General features: G+C 46.3%; 1 protein-coding gene across 2 annotated transcripts in view; it reads right to left on the bottom strand.

The window, feature by feature from the left end:
* Nucleotides 1-17,093, bottom strand: part of HCFC1 (host cell factor C1) — a 97,530-nt gene that overhangs the window by 6,059 nt on the left and 74,378 nt on the right. The window contains exons 18-21 of one of the 2 annotated variants that reach the window (XM_069209465.1): nt 13,606-13,805; nt 12,827-13,457; nt 11,936-12,283; nt 1,091-1,209 (exon numbers count right to left, since the gene is read on the bottom strand). In XM_069209465.1, coding sequence (XP_069065566.1) covers nt 1,091-1,209; nt 11,936-12,283; nt 12,827-13,457; nt 13,606-13,805 — 1,298 coding nt within the window. The remainder of the gene's footprint in view (nt 1-1,090; nt 1,210-11,935; nt 12,284-12,826; nt 13,458-13,605; nt 13,806-17,093) is intronic. The other variant, XM_069209466.1, reaches the window with a different exon arrangement.

Raw genomic sequence — 17,093 nt, 5'->3', positions numbered from 1 at the left:
TGGTCTACTTCCATGCAGCAGCGGCTGCTGCAGCCTTCCTGCCACGCAGAAGGACCCAACCTCAATCTCACGGAAGAGAATAGCAGAGCGCCTTGTCTGAAAAGGTGACATCAGGGAAGCACTTTCACAAATATCTCTTGACGGCAAATGTAAGACATCAGTTAAAACATTGGGAGTTGAAAGAACTACGTAGAGGAGAAAAACAAAATCGATACCTAAATAATGACCTCGTGCTACAGCTTTAGTGCAAACATGAGACTGGAATAAATTCAAGAGTTAAGAGTGGGCTGCCCAGGCAGATCGTCACTGCTGCCACCCAGCCAGTAGAGTGATCTGGCCAGGCCATAGCGAGGGGAGAACTCTTCGGCCTCTAGTCACACCGCTGAGTATCATACACGGCCCTAAAAGTAATGGGACAAGCCAGCTAAAGCCTGCAAACAGGGCTACAAAGAACAGCAAGTCCTTCGGTGCAAATAACCGACTGAAGTATTTTGTAGTCTTAGTCCGATCACCCTTCACTCTACTGCCCAAACACATCTACTTAAATCGTTCAAATTAAGCCACTCAAGGGTCCCTCTCACAAATGACAACTTAACCAATAATTTGCAGAATAGGTCCTACAGAAGAGTCTAGTGTTTGCAGGGAACCTCGTGGCTAAACTAGAACTGCTAGCTTATCCCAAAGAAAGATTCGAATGGGTGAGTGCTAGAGAAGTCGGAAAAATAGGGACTGTTGAAGGAAGGCAAAGTCAAGAAAGCATTTGCTTGTACTGACCAGTTCTGAGGCTGGGCTTATGTATTCTGATAGACACTTGTGGAATAACAGGGACACTCTCCCCTTAGTAAAAAGGAAAGGGAGCAATATGTTGGAGCTGTCCTTGAACCAGGCTGTTTCTGAGACATCTGACTTGTGTACGTAAGGAAATATGGCAATCATGCGTGATTCTCAGTGTGGCACCAGAGGTGGGCGGGTTGACTGGGTAGTGATGTGACAAGACAGTTAGGAGCACAATGGAAGGTATGCAGTGGTGGCTACTGCAAAACATGAGCAGAAGGCAACAGAGCAGCATACTGCTTGTAAACAAACCTACCCCAGCAGCGGTTTCAATTCCATTGGCTACTTCAGCAAGCGTCGCAGCAGCCTGCATCTTGGCGGGGCTGGCCACAGTGACAGGCTGGGGTGCAGCAAACGTGTTGGATGGCGCAAGGCCTACAAGAAAGAATCTGCGTTAGAGGCAGGTTTTGTTCCCAGAACCTGGGGCAGTGTATCAGGAAAACAGCGACAATCCAAAATGAAAAAGCATGAATCAATGTCAGTGAAACTGTTACTGTACACAAGTGGTAGAATAAATAAAAGCGAGCCCCAAACGAACACGTTCCTTACCTTCAGCAATGCTCACCTGAGAATCAGATACCCCAGCATTAAGCATTACCTCCCACGGACAATGGTGTGGGAAGTGGACTCAGACCACGAATTGTTGCATGATCAAGAAAAGAAAATGGACATTCAAACGTGGCTCTGGCAGCGGAAAGAGGCAGCAGGACTTTTAAGGTGGTTTCTTGGCCTGTGTACAGCAGATTTTGATGCAGGGGTCTACCAGTCCTAAAAAGGATTTTTTTATGGCACCGCTGTCCATTCTTTGCTTCAAAGAACAAACTAAACAATGGACCCTTGTGCAATTATTGTAAAAGCTTGGCGCCCCTTTAAGACTGAGCCATTGGACTTTCTCCTCTCTTGCATTAGGGGAACTGGAGGAAAAGTGTATGCAAATTTCCCTGACCAATTTATTAACAGGACATTCCTCTTTGACGGAGACGCGAAATCCGGCAAGCAAAGTGTTGGCATTTTGCGTTTGTTGCTGTGGCGAACAAGCCTATGCCTGGTTTGTCCCAGGTGTTGAAAATCCTTCGGATGACTTCTTGCTTTATTTCCCACTTGTGTGAGCTATTCTCCTTTCTGTTTAGTTTGTCTGTTTCTGTGTTTAGTTACTCCTAGATGGTGAATTACCTCAAGAGTGATTTGGTGCTGATTGCCCAGTGCCAAATGTCTTGAGCTAGCTTTGATAGAGTGAAAGATGTTGTTCCCCATTGTTTGTTTAGCTATAACATGGTGGTTGTACTGTACGTTTGTATCAGAACTGTTCTGCATGTTAAGCGTGCTTGGAAGGCTTTTAATGCTAGGAAGACTCTTTTCAGCTCTAGATAGTTGATGTGTTTCACTGCACCCGAGTCGTTCCATAGGTCCCGTACCTTTAAAGGGCCAGTGTGAGCTCCCTAGCCCGTTATGGTCCCAGTTAGAGCTGGTGTCTTCAAAGCGCTCCCTATGCTTACGCTTGTTGTGTTCCACCATTATATCTCCTTTTGTTGCGACAACCACTAGATCTTCCCCGCTCCCTGTGGCTTGTGACAATTTGCTGCAGATCCATTCCCAGATGGGTCGTATGTGTAATCTTGCGTGAGGGATCAGTGGTATGCATGATGCCATTATGCCCATGAGCTTCATGTCCGGCCTGTCAGAGACCGACCCCTCTGGTATAGGCAAGCTTTGATGGCTTTTACCCTCTTTTGGACTGGGTACACTACTGCCCTCTTGGAGTCCAGTGTGGCTCCCACGACCACATTTACCTGTTATGGTCAAGGTGATTACTTTTTTGTGTTTGTGAACCCCACGTGTAACATGTGGATGACTACGTCCGTCTTGCATTTGCTCCTTGAAAGTGCCCTAATTAGCCAGTCATCCATGTATGGGTAATGAAAATGTCACTTACCCAGTGTACATCTGTTCGTGGCATCAGTCGCAGTAGATTCGCATGTTCGGCAATAGCTCGCCATCTGGTGTTGGGCCGGAGTGTTACAAGTTGTTTTTCTTCGAAGAAGTCTTTCGAGTCACGGGACCGAGTGACTCCTCCTTTTGTCTCCATTGCGCATGGGCGTCGACTCCATCTTCGATTGTTTTTCCCCGCAGAGGGTGAGGTAGGAGTTGAATTGTAGTAATAGTGCCCATGCAATGGAGTGACTAAGTATGCACCTATTTAAGGTTGAGATGATACATATATAAATAATTGAAGGTAACTTCCAAACTGCTACAGGCTCCCGGGGAGGCGGGTGGGCACATGCGAATCTACTGCGACTGATGCCACGAACAGATGTACACTGGGTAAGTGACATTTTCAGTTCGATGGCATCTGTCGCTGTAGATACGCATGTTCTGCATAGACTAGTAAGCAGTTATTTCCCCAAAAGCGGTGGATCAGCCTGTAGGAGTGGAAGTAGTCTGAAATAATGTTCTTAATACGGCTTGACCTACTGTGGCTTGTTGTGCGGATAACACGTCTACACAGTAGTGCTTGGTGAATGTGTGAGGCGTAGACCATGTGGCTGCCTTACATATTTCTTGCATTGGGATGTTTCCTAGAAAGGCCATGGTAGCACCTTTCTTTCTGGTTGAGTGTGCCCTTGGTGTAATGGGCAGCTGTCGTTTAGCTTTAAGGTAGCAGATTTGGATGCATTTAACTATCCATCTGGCTATACCTTGTTTTGAAATTGGGTTTCCTGCATGAGGTTTTTGAAATGCAATAAAGAGTTGTTTAGTCTTTCTGATGTTTTTTGTTCTGTCAATGTAATACATCAATGCTCTTTTGACATCTAATGTATGTAGTGCCCTTTCAGCCACGGTATCTGGCTGTGGAAAGAACACTGGAAGTTCCACTGTTTGATTTAGATGGAACGGTGAAATAACCTTTGGCAAAAATTTAGGATTGGTCCTTAGGACGACTTTATTTTTGTGTAGTTGTATAAAAGGTTCCTGTATTGTAAACGCCTGAATCTCGCTTACTCTTCTTAGGGAAGTAATGGCGATGAGAAATGCCACCTTCCAGGTTAGGAACTGTATGTCGCAGGAGTGCATGGGTTCAAAAGGTGGACCCATAAGTCTAGTTAGGACAACATTTAGGTTCCATGAAGGAACAGGTAGTGTTCTTGGTGGTATAATTCTCCTAAGGCCCTCCATGAATGCTTTAATGACTGGTATCTTATATAGGGAAGTTGAATAGGTAGTCTGCAGGTATGCAGATATTGCTGCAAGGTGTATTTTAATGGAAGAGAAAGCTAGGTTAGATTTTTGTAAGTGAAGCAAGTAACCCACTACATGTTCTGGAGTTGTGTGTAATGGTTGTATTTGATTAATATGGCAGTAGCAAACAAACCTCTTCCATTTACTTGCATAGCAGTGCCTGGTGGATGGCCTTCTGGCTTGTTTTATGACTTCCATACATTCTTGGGTAAGTTGTAAGTGCCCGAATTCTAGGATTTCAGGAGCCAGATTGCTAGATTCAGCGATGCTGGATCTGGGTGTCTGATCTTTTGGTTGTGCTGTGTCAACAGATCTGGCCTGTTGGGCAATTTGATGCAGGGTACCACTGATAGGTCTAGCAGCGTTGTGTACCAGGGTTGCCTTGCCCAAGTTGGTGCTATCAATATGAGTTTGAGTTTGCTTTGACTGAGTTTGTTTACCAGGTAAGGAAGGAGAGGGAGAGGAGGAAAAGTGTAAGCAAATATCCCTGACCAGTTCATCCATAGGGCATTGCCTTGGGATTGTTTGTGTGGGTATCTGGATGCGAAGTTTTGGCATTTTGCGTTCTCCCTTGTCGCAAACAAGTCTATCTGAGGTGTTCCCCTGAGTTTGAAATAAGTGTTCAGAACTTGGGGGTGAATTTCCCATTCGTGGACCTGTTGGTGATCTCGAGAGAGATTGTCTGCGAGTTGATTTTGGATCCCTGGTATAAACTGTGCTATTAGGCGAATTTGGTTGTGAATTGCCCAATGCCAAATCTTTTGTGCTAGCAGGCTTAACTGCGTGGAGTGCGTCCCCCCCTGCTTGTTTAGATAATACATTGTTGTCATGTTGTCTGTTTTGACGAGAATGTATTTGTGAACTATTATTGGTTGGAAAGCTTTTAGTGCTTGAAAAACTGCTAGAAGTTCTAGGTGATTGATATGCAGTCTTGTTTGATGTACGTTCCATTGTCCTTGTATGCTGTGTTGATCGAGGTGTGCTCCCCACCCTGTCATGGAAGCATCTGTTATTACGTATTGTGGCACTGGGTCTTGGAAAGTCCGCCCCTTGTTTAAATTTATGTTGTTCCACCACAGAAGCGAGAGGTAAGTTTGGCGGTCCATTAACACCAGATCTAGAAGGTGACCCTGTGCTTGAGACCACTGTGATGCTAGGCATTGTTGTAAGGGCCTCATGTGCAGTCTTGCGTTTGGGACAATGGCTATGCATGAAGACATCATGCCTAGGAGTTGTAATACCATCTTTGCCTGTATCTTTTGTGTTGGATACATGCGTTGTATGATGGTGTTGAAATTTAGAATTCTTTGTGGACTTGGAGTGGCTACTCCTTTTGATGTGTCTATTATGGCTCCTAGGTATTGTTGTACCTTGCGCGGCAGAATGTTGGATTTTGTAAAGTTGACGGTGAACCCGAGTTTGAAGAGGGTTTGTATGATCTGATTTGTGTGATTTGAGCACTGTATGAACGAATGGGCCTTGATTAGCCAGTCGTCCAAATATGGGAACACATGTATTTGCTGCCTTCTTATGTGTGCAGCGACTACCGCTAGACATTTGGTAAAGACTCTTGGTGCGGTTGTTAATCCGAAAGGCAGTACCTTGAATTGGTAATGTATTCCTTTGAATACAAACCTTAGGTATTTCCTGTGCGATGGGTGTATTGGTATATGGAAATAAGCATCCTTGAGGTCTAAAGTTGCCATGTAGTCGTGTAGTTTTAGTAATGGCAATACTTCTTGTAGTGTGACCATGTGGAAGTGGTCTGATTTGATGAAAGTGTTCACTACTCTGAGGTCTAGGATTGGTCTCAGTGTTTTGTCCTTCTTTGGTATCAGAAAGTACAGTGAGTAAACTCCTGTGTTTATTTGTGTGTTTGGCACTAATTCGATTGCATTCTTTTGCAATAGTGCCTGCACTTCTATCTCCAGGAGATTGGAATGGTGTGTTGTTAAATTTTGTGCTCTTGGTGGTATGTTTGGAGGGAATTGTAGAAATTCTATGCAATAACCATGTTGGATAATTGCTAGAACCCAAGTGTCTGTAGTGATTTCCTCCCATGCTTTGTAATAATGACCTATTCTTCCCCCCACTGGTGTTGTGTGGAGGGGGTGAGTGACATGTGAGTCACTGTTTAGTAGTAGGGGTTTTGGGGCTTTGAAATCTTCCTCTATTTCTAGGGAATTGCCCTCCTCTATATTGTCCCCGAAAACCTCCTCTATAATGTCCCTGGTAACTGGACGGTGTGGCTTGTGAGGTGCTGGCTTGTGTGCTTTGACCCCGAAACCCCCCTCGAAAGGGCGTTTTACGGAATGTGCTGTAATTCCCTCTGCTCTGCGGGGAGTAGAGTGCGCCCATGGCTTTGGCAGTGTCCGTATCTTTTTTGAGTTTCTCAATCGCTGTGTCCACTTCTGGACCGAACAGTTCTTTTTCATTAAAAGGCATATTGAGAACTGCTTGTTGAATCTCTGGTTTAAATCCAGACGTTCGGAGCCATGCATGCCTTCTGATAGTTACAGATGTATTAATTGTCCGTGCAGCTGTATCTGCAGCGTCCATGGAGGAGCGTATTTGGTTGTTGGAGATGGTCTGTCCCTCCTCAACCACTTGTTTTGCCCTATTTTGTAAGTCCTTGGGCAGATGTTCAATGAGATGTTGCATCTCGTCCCAGTGGGCTCTGTCATAGCGCGCAAGTAGTGCCTGGGAGTTCGCGATGCGCCACTGGTTTGCAGCTTGTGCTGCGACTCTTTTACCAGCTGCATCGAACTTGCGGCTTTCTTTATCTGGGGGTGGTGCATCTCCAGATGTGTGAGAGTTGGCCCTTTTCCTAGCTGCTCCTACAACGACGGAGTCTGGTGGCAGCTGTGTAGTGATGAAAACCGGGTCTGTAGGAGGCGCCTTATACTTTTTTTCCACCCTTGGTGTGATTGCCCTACTTTTGACCGGCTCCTTAAAGATGTCTTTTGCGTGCCGGAGCATACCAGGGAGCATAGGCAGGCTTTGGTATGAGCTGTGGGTGGAGGAGAGTGTGTTGAATAAGAAATCATCCTCGACCTGTTCTGAGTGGAGGCTTACGTTGTGAAATTGTGCTGCTCTAGCCACCACTTGAGAATACGCGGTGCTGTCTTCTGGTGGAGATGGCTTTGTAGGGTATGCCTCCGGACTGTTATCTGACACTGGGGCGTCGTATAGGTCCCATGCGTCCTGATCTTGGTCACCCTGGCTCATGGTGGTGTGAGCTGGGGAGTGTGATGGAGTTTGTGCTGGTGAGACGTTAATCACGGGCGGAGGAGAGGGTGGTGGGGTAACTCTTTTCACCACTTTTGGTTGTGGTGTCTGTTCCGTCTGGAACTCCAACCTTCTCTTTCTCCTAATGGGGGGAAGGGTGCTTATTTTTCCTGTCCCCTGCTGTATGAAGATACGCTTTTGCGTATGGTCCACATCAGTTGCTTGTATCTCTTCCTCAAACCTATGCTTCTGCATTTGGGAGGTTAGCGAGTGCTCTTCTGTATAAGAGCCTGAAGCTGGGTCGCTTGCAGTTTGTTTCGGCATCGAAACCCTGTCTGCGTGTTTTTTCGGCTCCGAGGTGATTTTTCTCTTTTTCGGGGCCGAAACCTCTCGGCGTCGATCTGTTTCGGTGCCGCTGTCTCGGCGTTGAGCCGTGTCCACACCGGCATCTCGGTGTCGAGGCTTGTCTCCAGCACTTTCTCGGTCCCGAGAAGGCTGCGTGCCGGTGTCTCGACCGGAGTCGGACGATCTCGGCACTGTTTTGGCCTTTTTCGGTGCCGACGGTCGGTCACCGAATTTATGGGTCGAGCCATGGCCTGGTGGCAGTGGCGTCCCCTGGGCCTTGTAAATGTTCCTCTGAGTGGATTTCGACGTCTTACTCACGGTTTGTGTATCGTCGAATCCTTCGGAGTCTGAGTCTTGGATCGAGAAGGTACCTTCCTCTTCCTGTTCCTCGAACTCCCGTTGGGCTGTCGGTGCGGACGCCATCTGAAGTCTTCTGGCTCGACGGTCTCGGAGTGTTTTTCGGGACCGGAACGCACGACAGGCCTCGCAGGTGTCTTCGCTGTGCTCAGGTGACAGGCACAGGTTGCAGACCAAGTGTTGGTCTGTGTAGGGGTATTTATTGTGGCATTTGGGGCAGAAACGGAACGGGGTCCGTTCCATCGGCGTTCTTCAGCACGCGGTCGGGCCGACCAGGCCCCGACGGAGGATCGAAAAACTACCCCGAAGGGCACCGGAGCTCTTCGATCTTCGATGCGGTGTGGAATCTAAGTACGCCGATCCCGAACGCAACAATACCGACGAAAATCTTCCGAAATTAGCTAATTTTCCGTTCCGAAACTCGGAGCGACAGGAACACGTCCGAACCCGATGGCGGAAAAAAAAACAATCGAAGATGGAGTCGACGCCCATGCGCAATGGAGACAAAAGGAGGAGTCACTCGGTCCCGTGACTCGAAAGACTTCTTCGAAGAAAAACAACTTGTAACACTCCGGCCCAACACCAGATGGCGAGCTATTGCAGAACATGCGTATCTACAGCGACAGATGCCATCGAACACATGGATTCCTTGCCTCCTTAAGTGAGCTGCTACTGCAGAGGTGACCTTGGTAAAGACTTTATGCTAAAGGGCAGCACTGTTAACCAGTAGTTTTCCTTGTCCAACATGAACCAACAGTATTTCTTGCGGCCTTAGTTCATGGAAATATGCAGGTATGCATCCTTTGGGTCTAGGGCAGCCATGTAATCTCCCTCTTGTAGTAGCGGGATTACCTCCTGCATGTTTCTCATCTTGAAGTGTTGGGTTCGTATGCATTTGTTTATAAACCTGAGATCCAGGATTGGCCTTAAGTTTAGATCTTGTTTTGGGACTACGAAATATGGTGCATAGTTCCTAGGTCTTCTTACTCGTGCTGGCGCGAGTTCCATGGCTCTCTTAAAGACTAGTTCTTTCACCTCTGTTCTGAGCTGTTTTAGTAGTTCTCTTTTGAAAGGCCTTACCCTTGGAGAGGCTGTTTGATTAATTTCTCCAAAAAAAATAAAAAAAATACACACACAGGGGTGGGCGGGTGTTTCAGTTGAACAGTTATTGAAGTTCAGTAACACAAGGAATCCCTTAAAGCCGAAGATGGGCAGGGAGAACCGCCATCAGTTCATGAACAACAAGAGTTTATTCTGAAGATGAGGATTGCAAACAAAGTGTCCCAACCCTACCATGAATTGATTTTCAGGGGATGACAAAGAATTCATCACGGACACGTCTTCTGATGGCTCCAAACTATTTAGGGAACAGGCAGATTAGTTGCTCAAACAATTTAAGGACAACTGAGCTACAGCACAATACTCTCCTCTCTTGCCAAGCAGTTCCTCCAGCAGTACAGCACGTTTAAGGTTTATGGCAAAGAACTAGCCTATCGACAACACCAGACCCCCCCCCCCCCCCCCCCCAACTAGTGCAGCAGCAGACTCAGCCCTTTTCAGAGCAGAGGCCTTCACATTAGCAGTGACAGCTCTGCTCAAACTCTACCCCTCCTGCTGCAGTAGTAGCTTCACAAAAAGGATGTGAAGGATACATATCCTCACCAGCTGGGTAACCATCACACAGACGAGTTCTGAAAATTGTTCAGAGGGACTATTTTCCCGGCCTTTCATTCCCTTCCTCACCCAGTTTCCTCACTACATTAAAGCAGTTGTCAGCAGACTATTCTGCAGTCTTGCTACAGATGGTGTAGTGGGGTGCTGCTCACACTTGTCCTTGTACCAAAGAAAGAGAGAAAACTCAGGCCTATAGGGATTTCCTTTCAAAGGAAATAAAATCATGGAGATCACGGTCTCAGCCATTCTGCTTTAGACCCAGAAGACTGGGGGGGGAGGGGGGGGGGGGATTTTGAGTTGCAGGTCATGCATTCTCACATATCCTTCCTACTGCCACACAGCAGGTTGATTGCATCCAGGTGTGTGTTGTAAGCAGTGCCAGTACCTCTGTCCATTTAGTCCGTGGTGTGCAAACAAACATGCAAGAGACTTTGCAACGTCCTGACAATCATGTATCATTTGAGCCAGAGAGGAAGATTCTGTCAGCCACTGTTCAGGTTATGTGAGGTACCTGCTAAGAAGGCACAGTGTTCAGCAATCTTGACTAGCAGAAGTGAACATTTTCTTTCCAAAGGCATCAACACATTTCGTCTATCCACAAGAATGCTTGAAAAAGCATTAAGAACCTTTACTAATCAACACATGTACCGCCAGGGATTCAGATGCAGGGTTCCTGGTCAGAATACAAGAATCACCTGGGACAGCCTATGTCACCTAGCAAGATGTCGACTAACTGGAGGGGCTGAACACAAAACTGACCACAAGGATGCCTTTAAGAGCCTCACTGACTGGCAATAGTGGCTCAGAAACAATTGAACCTGGCTGATCTCAGTAAAAAAACAAAAGCATTGCCTTTGATTTAACAGTAGACCACAGTAAATTGCCCATCATCACTATAGTGAGAGTTTCTGATTTGGTTACAGGTAACACATCCAAGTACAGATACTGCTGGTGCCCAGCTAGAGGTCAATGATCAGAGTTTGATTTCCCCTTAGTGCACTCATAGCACGACATGGGCCTGGAGAATCAATAACTGCTCAAGATCAAAGATCGGCTTTGGAATCTAGCCATGGGCCACCACACAAAGCTCTGATGTGAGCCCTTGGGCAGGAATGAAAGTATGAACAGTATCTAAACTGACGCAGGAATGGATCACATGGTCAGTTGACACCAAGCGAGGGCCTGCTGACTGAAGTCCAACTGGAGACCCATGCAGCTTAAAGAGGCCGAAAGGAGCTTTGGAGGGAGCCTGGGGCATCTGGAAGAGAAGCAGCATGGTCCCCTTGAAAGTCACAACCTGCAGCAAGGTCGAAGTTGGCCCAGGTAATTTGGGGTGCACTGAGACTAACTGCAGGATGCAATCTGAAGGCACTTGTGGGGTATGGCTTTTTGATTGACTACCATGTACCTTCCAACCCAATTGAGTGGCACGCCTCTGATTTAGAGAAGACTTCATACAGAAATGGGACTTTGCACAGGACCAAGTCCTTAAAAGCCATCAGACACTTGAGTGGGCTCTGTTACCCAACCACAACCTGGTTGTGCATTTATTGCATGACGGAATCATGACCAGAGTACAGGCATAAATGTTGCACGTTGTGTGGGTCTGTGGTTGACATCTGTTTCCTGCAATTATCACTTACATCTTGTAATTTTCACCGGGTACATTGTTCTTGCCACATTCAAACATGACATTGCAGTGTTGGGAAACCATTAAAATTTGGAGCGAGCATGGAAAGAAAATAAGCGTCAGGAGGGCCCATGTAGACAACTCAGCTACTAGAAGCCAAACTGCAATATTAATCGGTGCACAGGCGCAGTGCTAAGAAAAATCTTTGGATCCAGTCTGGTAAATCGAGATACTCTTAAGGTTAGGAATCTTAGATTCGAAGTTATCAAAAAATAAAATTTCCCTCTGTAGACAGAAACCACGTTAAAAGCGGGACACTGACTCAACTCAGACATGCCTTGTTGAAAAGATCATACCAACTCAGGCCTTACACATCACAGATCCTCCTAAAAAAAAACCTAGACTGCTGTAAACTACCAGGTACACCCGGGCCTTTAACCCCCTCCCTCCAAATACATGACAATTCTTTATAATACAGAAAGATAATAATAGCATTTCAAGAAGCTTTTAAGATACTTGTGCACTAAATTCAGTAAAGGTGCATAAGTTTGAGGAACCATTCAGACAACTCGCAGGAAGAGAAGATTAAAAACCCACCCTCTTGGTAGCAATCAATTGCAGAGCACTTACTCTCTGTAGCTGTAGAGGGAAGCATTGCAACTGCATTTGTTACAGCACTAGCCAACTCATTCAAGCCATTACTGTCACCAGTCGGGTCGTTCAGGCTGTCGGCTGGAGCAAGAGCCTCTGTGGGGAGGTGCTGATGCTGCTGCTGATGCTGCTGCTGTTGTTGTTGTTGTTGTTGCTGCTGAAGTTGCTGCTGCTGCTGGGCTTCAACAAGTTGCTGCTGATGTTGCACCAAGGCTGCCAGTTCCTGCTGTGTCAACACAATGGGAATAGTTGTCGTTCCATCGCCAGTCGACAGTTGCCGGAGTTCAACGTGAGTTCCCTCCGAGGTGTCCATTGGCTCCCCGGCTGCTGTTGGGAAATGAACAGCCCAATGAAAATCCATACAGTAAAAGCAAACGATCTTTTACGCGGCAAAGGCATGAACAGCATCTTATCAGGGGAAAGATTAGGTTCAAACAAGTTCCCCTCTGTACTTTAGCTCAAATGATTTGATGTAGAGAAACTATTTCTCGCTGCAAATTTGGGGGGGTGGAGGAAATCCCACTACATGATCGGGCTGCCTTTATGAAACTGCGATTATTAGCTGAAACTTTAATGCCAATGTTAATAAAAATTAAACCTTTGGAAACAAGACGCTGGCTTAACACATGCGTACTGGAAACATGGGATGGTTATTAGAACTTAACAAGCCAGTTTTTTTCTGCTCTTTTAAATCACTATCCCAAACACTTGTAATTGTTTTACTTTTCTTTAGGTTGAAAACCATTTCCTAAGGTTGCAGAAAGGCAAAAACGCTTTCAATGTCATTGGTAGGTCAACTAGAAATAGGGAAATGCTTTACACTCATGATCACAACACTGCTGGTGAGGGTGTGTTGGCTCAAAGACCTACCCATCACTGCTTGCTGAGCTGCTTGGAGCACCGCCTGGATAGCTAAAGCCTGGGCATCTTCCGTGGCAGCGGCGTGGGCCGCAGCTTCGGCAGCCGCAGTGACTGCCAGCTCCTCCGGAGTTAGTCCAGTAACCATCAACGTAGCGTTCTGACCCTCTGCCATTAACTCTTGAGGCAGGGAGAGCTGAGCCACAGAGTTCTCTTGATTCTGCTCAGCTTCCAACGCTGCCTGAAGGGTGGCCTGCTCGGCTGCTGCTGCCTCGATGAGCTGCTGCTGCTGCTGCTGTAGTTGCTGCTGAAGCTGCTGCTGCTGCAGTTGCTGCTGCTGGAGACGCTGCTGCTGAAGTCTCTGCTGCTGGAGCTGCTGCTGCTGCTTAAGTTGCTGCTGCTGCTTTAACTGAAGCTGTTGCTGCTGCTCCAACTGCTGCTGCTGCTGTAGTTGAAGTTGCTGCTGCTGCTGTTGTTGCATAAGCATTTGTTGTTGTAGTTGCCTTTCGTGCTGCTGCTGGAGCAGTGCAGCTTCAACTTCAGGATCCAGCGCCTCTGTGGAAAGCTGTACCAAAGGCTGCTCTGCAATGGTGGAAGCAGGATCCGGAGACGGCACTTGAGGAGGGGTCATTGATGCGATGTTCTAGAAGGAGAGGAAGGTTATCAATTCAAAGGAGCAAAAACAAACGATCCATGAACCATGCCTGAAAATGTATTGACTGTGGTCTCCAAGATGGAAGGGAGAGGCGCACGTAAAATCAAATGCCACACACTCCGCGTGCCAAACTCACCTGAACAGCAGGACCTGGTAACTGAGTGGCCTGCGTTACTGTAGTAACAGCCCTGCTTGAAAGAGTTGGCACTGTAGTCGAGGCTGTAGAAGACACTGCTTCATCCTCCGTCAATCCAGTAGCACAAGTGGTTCCCACAACCCCACTATCAACTGTGGTCACCTCCTGGCCATTCTGTCCATTTGCCGCTTCTGTTTGATCTGTAGCAAGAGGAGGACAAGGATCACAGCTAGTTCTTAGCAAATTAAAATGAAAAAGCTCAAAATGATAAACTACAACCTGGAGAGTGCTTTTCAACTCATGATTTTACAGCATTTCACACTGGACCATGCAAGAAAAACTTCAAAACGTGCACAGAGAAGAGAAAGCGAAACAAGAGTCTGAAGGCTGCTGGGTCCAGGGTCCCCACTGCCAGCGGACTGGCTCTCTGTTTCCCTCTGCCCTGAGCTGCTGAGGACTGTGAAGAGAGGGAGGGGCTGGAACCGGGGCCGGTCAGCAGCAGCTCCACAACGACCGGCAGACAGCAAACACTCAGGTAGCGGTCTCCTTGCTCATCAAAGGGCTTCATTTTGGCCCAAGTGTAAAAAGCAGCCCAGTTGCCCTGGGCCTCATGCTTGTGAGCTCCACTCCGCTGCTAGGGCTAGCAAAGTTTTTTGGTCAAACTCCATGCTTCGGAAGAGCGCGAAAAACTCAATTAACTCTGCCAGCACAGCGGAGCTCACCGCCCACCCCTAAAGCAAACTGGTAACAGGCCCAAGAGGGCTGATCTCAAAACAGGTCGGACACCTAAAAGGACGCCCATCTGGAACTCACCTGTGCTTGCCAAGGATAGATCCTAAAGGGTCAAAGATCACAGAGGGTGCAAACTAGCCCTGGGAGTTCTGAAGGGCAGGGTGACTGGCCCCGGTCATCATACTGGCACAGACAGGCTTGTCTTTGGCACGTCTTCGGCCATCTGCGCCGCTGCATGCATCAAATACCCAGTGAGCAGTAACAGTTTCCTCCAGTTCAAAACAAGTGCTGGCAACGAACAATTTTCAAACAGTACCCCCTAACATCCAAAGTAAGTTTTTAAAAAAGGTTTAAGGCAACAAAACTCAGATCATCATTTTTAAAATTGGGATAATCCGAATTTGTTGTGTTTCAAACAGACTCTAGGGTTCATTAGCATGACTCAAAATGTGTGACAATTTTGGACAGCTGCATCAAATACATTTAGATACCGGAACACACTAATGCAGATGAATTTACAAGTCTGCACTGCAGTTTCACTTCACTGATCCCTGGAGCACTCAGCACCACAATCTTTCAATAACGGATGTTTACTAAAATATTTGTATTCTCTTTTTGCAAGGTACTTGAATTTAATACAGACCAAATTGCTTATCATCCGTTCCTATAAGAGGGCTGCCTGACAGAGCTGTTGGCAGCCTGCACCGTCCCCAACCCACCTTCCTGCAGAATTTCACAGATGTGCGGTCAGTCACAATCTAAATTTGAAAAGAGCTTTAGAAAAAAATGGAGAAAACCCCCCCCCCACATATGGTAGGTTTGTTGTGGGGGCGGGCAGGGCAGGTGGGTGACTGAAGTGGGGGACACAAGTCATAAAAACCCTTTCAAAGGCAATCTAATCATCCTTAACTGCTAAATATTTATACGCAGAGCAGAAAACTGTGGGGTCCACTAAGCAGTGAATACAGCTTCCAAATAACTACTCCCAACAATTGTCTGGACTGCAAGCAAATTTGACAGGTACATAGATTACTGGGTGGAGGGGTGAATCACTTGTTTTTAATGCCCATAATACTAGTTCCACGGTCACTTTAGGCAACAGAGCGATAGTCTTTAGTCTCTCAGGTAAAGACAAAAATGAAGGAAGCTATCAACAGAGTTAAAAGCAGAGAAGTTTGACATTTACAGAGAAACCAAAGTCAAGCAAAGGGTTGATGATCTTGTGGGGTTCTCTTGAGCAGAGAAGGCAGGCAAAATGGAAATATTTAATTAATAATGTTTATTTCCCATTACAAACCTAAGGTACTACGTCTGTTTGGAAATAGTAATGTGAAGCAGGTATCCTCCAAGTCTAGCGACACTAACCAGTCCTGCCATTTCAACACTTGCTGAATTGTCAGCAGAATCAGGCTTTTGAACTGCTCTGAGTGGGAAACGATTACAAAGTTGACCTCTTGGAGATAAGAAAACCTCTCAAATAACCTGACAAGGGTAATATCTCAGCTGCCACTTCCATCAAAAAAGAGGTAACCCCAATCAAGATAGTTGTGTTGGGGAAGAGTGGTTGGCACCCCGCCCCAGATTCTCCCCCTCTTCTTAATCTAAATGCTCTCAAACTGCCTTATTGCGCGCCTTTGGCCATCAAATATACGCGTATCATTTAGTTGACCCAGACCATTCCCCTGTAGCAACTCCTAGGATTCAGTTATCCTTCCAATCACACAAGCTACTCCCTAATAGGAGCTAAATCTTGTTTCCTCTAAATTAACAGGCCTTCCATTTGAGCCTATACATACTGCAGCATCTTTCCTGGAAAACAGGAAATCATTTCTGCCCCCAAAAGTAAGCGCATTACAGGCCTTATCTCCTATAGAATAATTTTTCATGTGATTAGGGGAAAGGAAACATCCTTCAGTCCTCCGGGACATTGTATTTGAATTTCTACATTCTTAATCAATCCACTGCAGAGCATTCCCTCCATTCCTAGGGTTCTTAAATTCAAGCTATATAAAAACTAAAGATGTGAGAAAGTCTAATCAGCTGCTTATGAATTATGGCCATCTCTGATAAGGCTTACCAACCTCTAAACAAGCCAATGCTACCAACCCAGCAAGGCTTAGAAACTTTCCTGTTGCTGATGTCTGTAAGCAGCAACATGAGTCAATACACACTTTTGCTAGACACTACTGCCTGGATTCACACACTCAAGCAGACATTAGGCTTAGGTCAGGAAACACTTCAAAACGTACTCAAGTAAGAAATGACTTCCTAGGGAGCCATACACTTAGATTCAGATGCGATTTGCTCCTGCTATCCAACAGCCACTTTTCTATTATTTAAAATCAGCTTGCTACTCTATTGAAGCGCTTATGACCAGTAATTAAGATGCTATGATGCAGAAGAAAGGGTTACTTACACATGGTACTAGTACTGCACTGCAGGAATCTCCAGTGAATTCATAAACGACCAGACCCGCTTCCTTTGATGGGTAGGGTTTGGGATTTGAAGCTAGCCCTAACTTTTTTTCCCCAATTAAAAAAAATTGGTCTTTCAGGCAACTGTCAGTACAGTGCAACATGGGTAGAGGAATATTCTTCCACAGTTTCAACACAGGCATATCAGGCTATATTTTTCCTTCGGGCTAGACACTTTTAACTCTTTTTACCAGTAAGATGATGCAATGCAGTCTTGAAATTAATGTTTTTTCACTGTGAAAGACTACACGCAGGAAATAATGTCACCTCATACAGGCCCCT

This window comes from Pleurodeles waltl, chromosome 10 (genome assembly GCF_031143425.1).
Source record: "Pleurodeles waltl isolate 20211129_DDA chromosome 10, aPleWal1.hap1.20221129, whole genome shotgun sequence".
NCBI classification, from domain to species: domain Eukaryota; kingdom Metazoa; phylum Chordata; class Amphibia; order Caudata; family Salamandridae; genus Pleurodeles; species Pleurodeles waltl.
The sequence above is the reverse complement of the archived record's forward strand: the minus strand, read 5'-3'. Positions and strand labels throughout refer to the sequence as shown.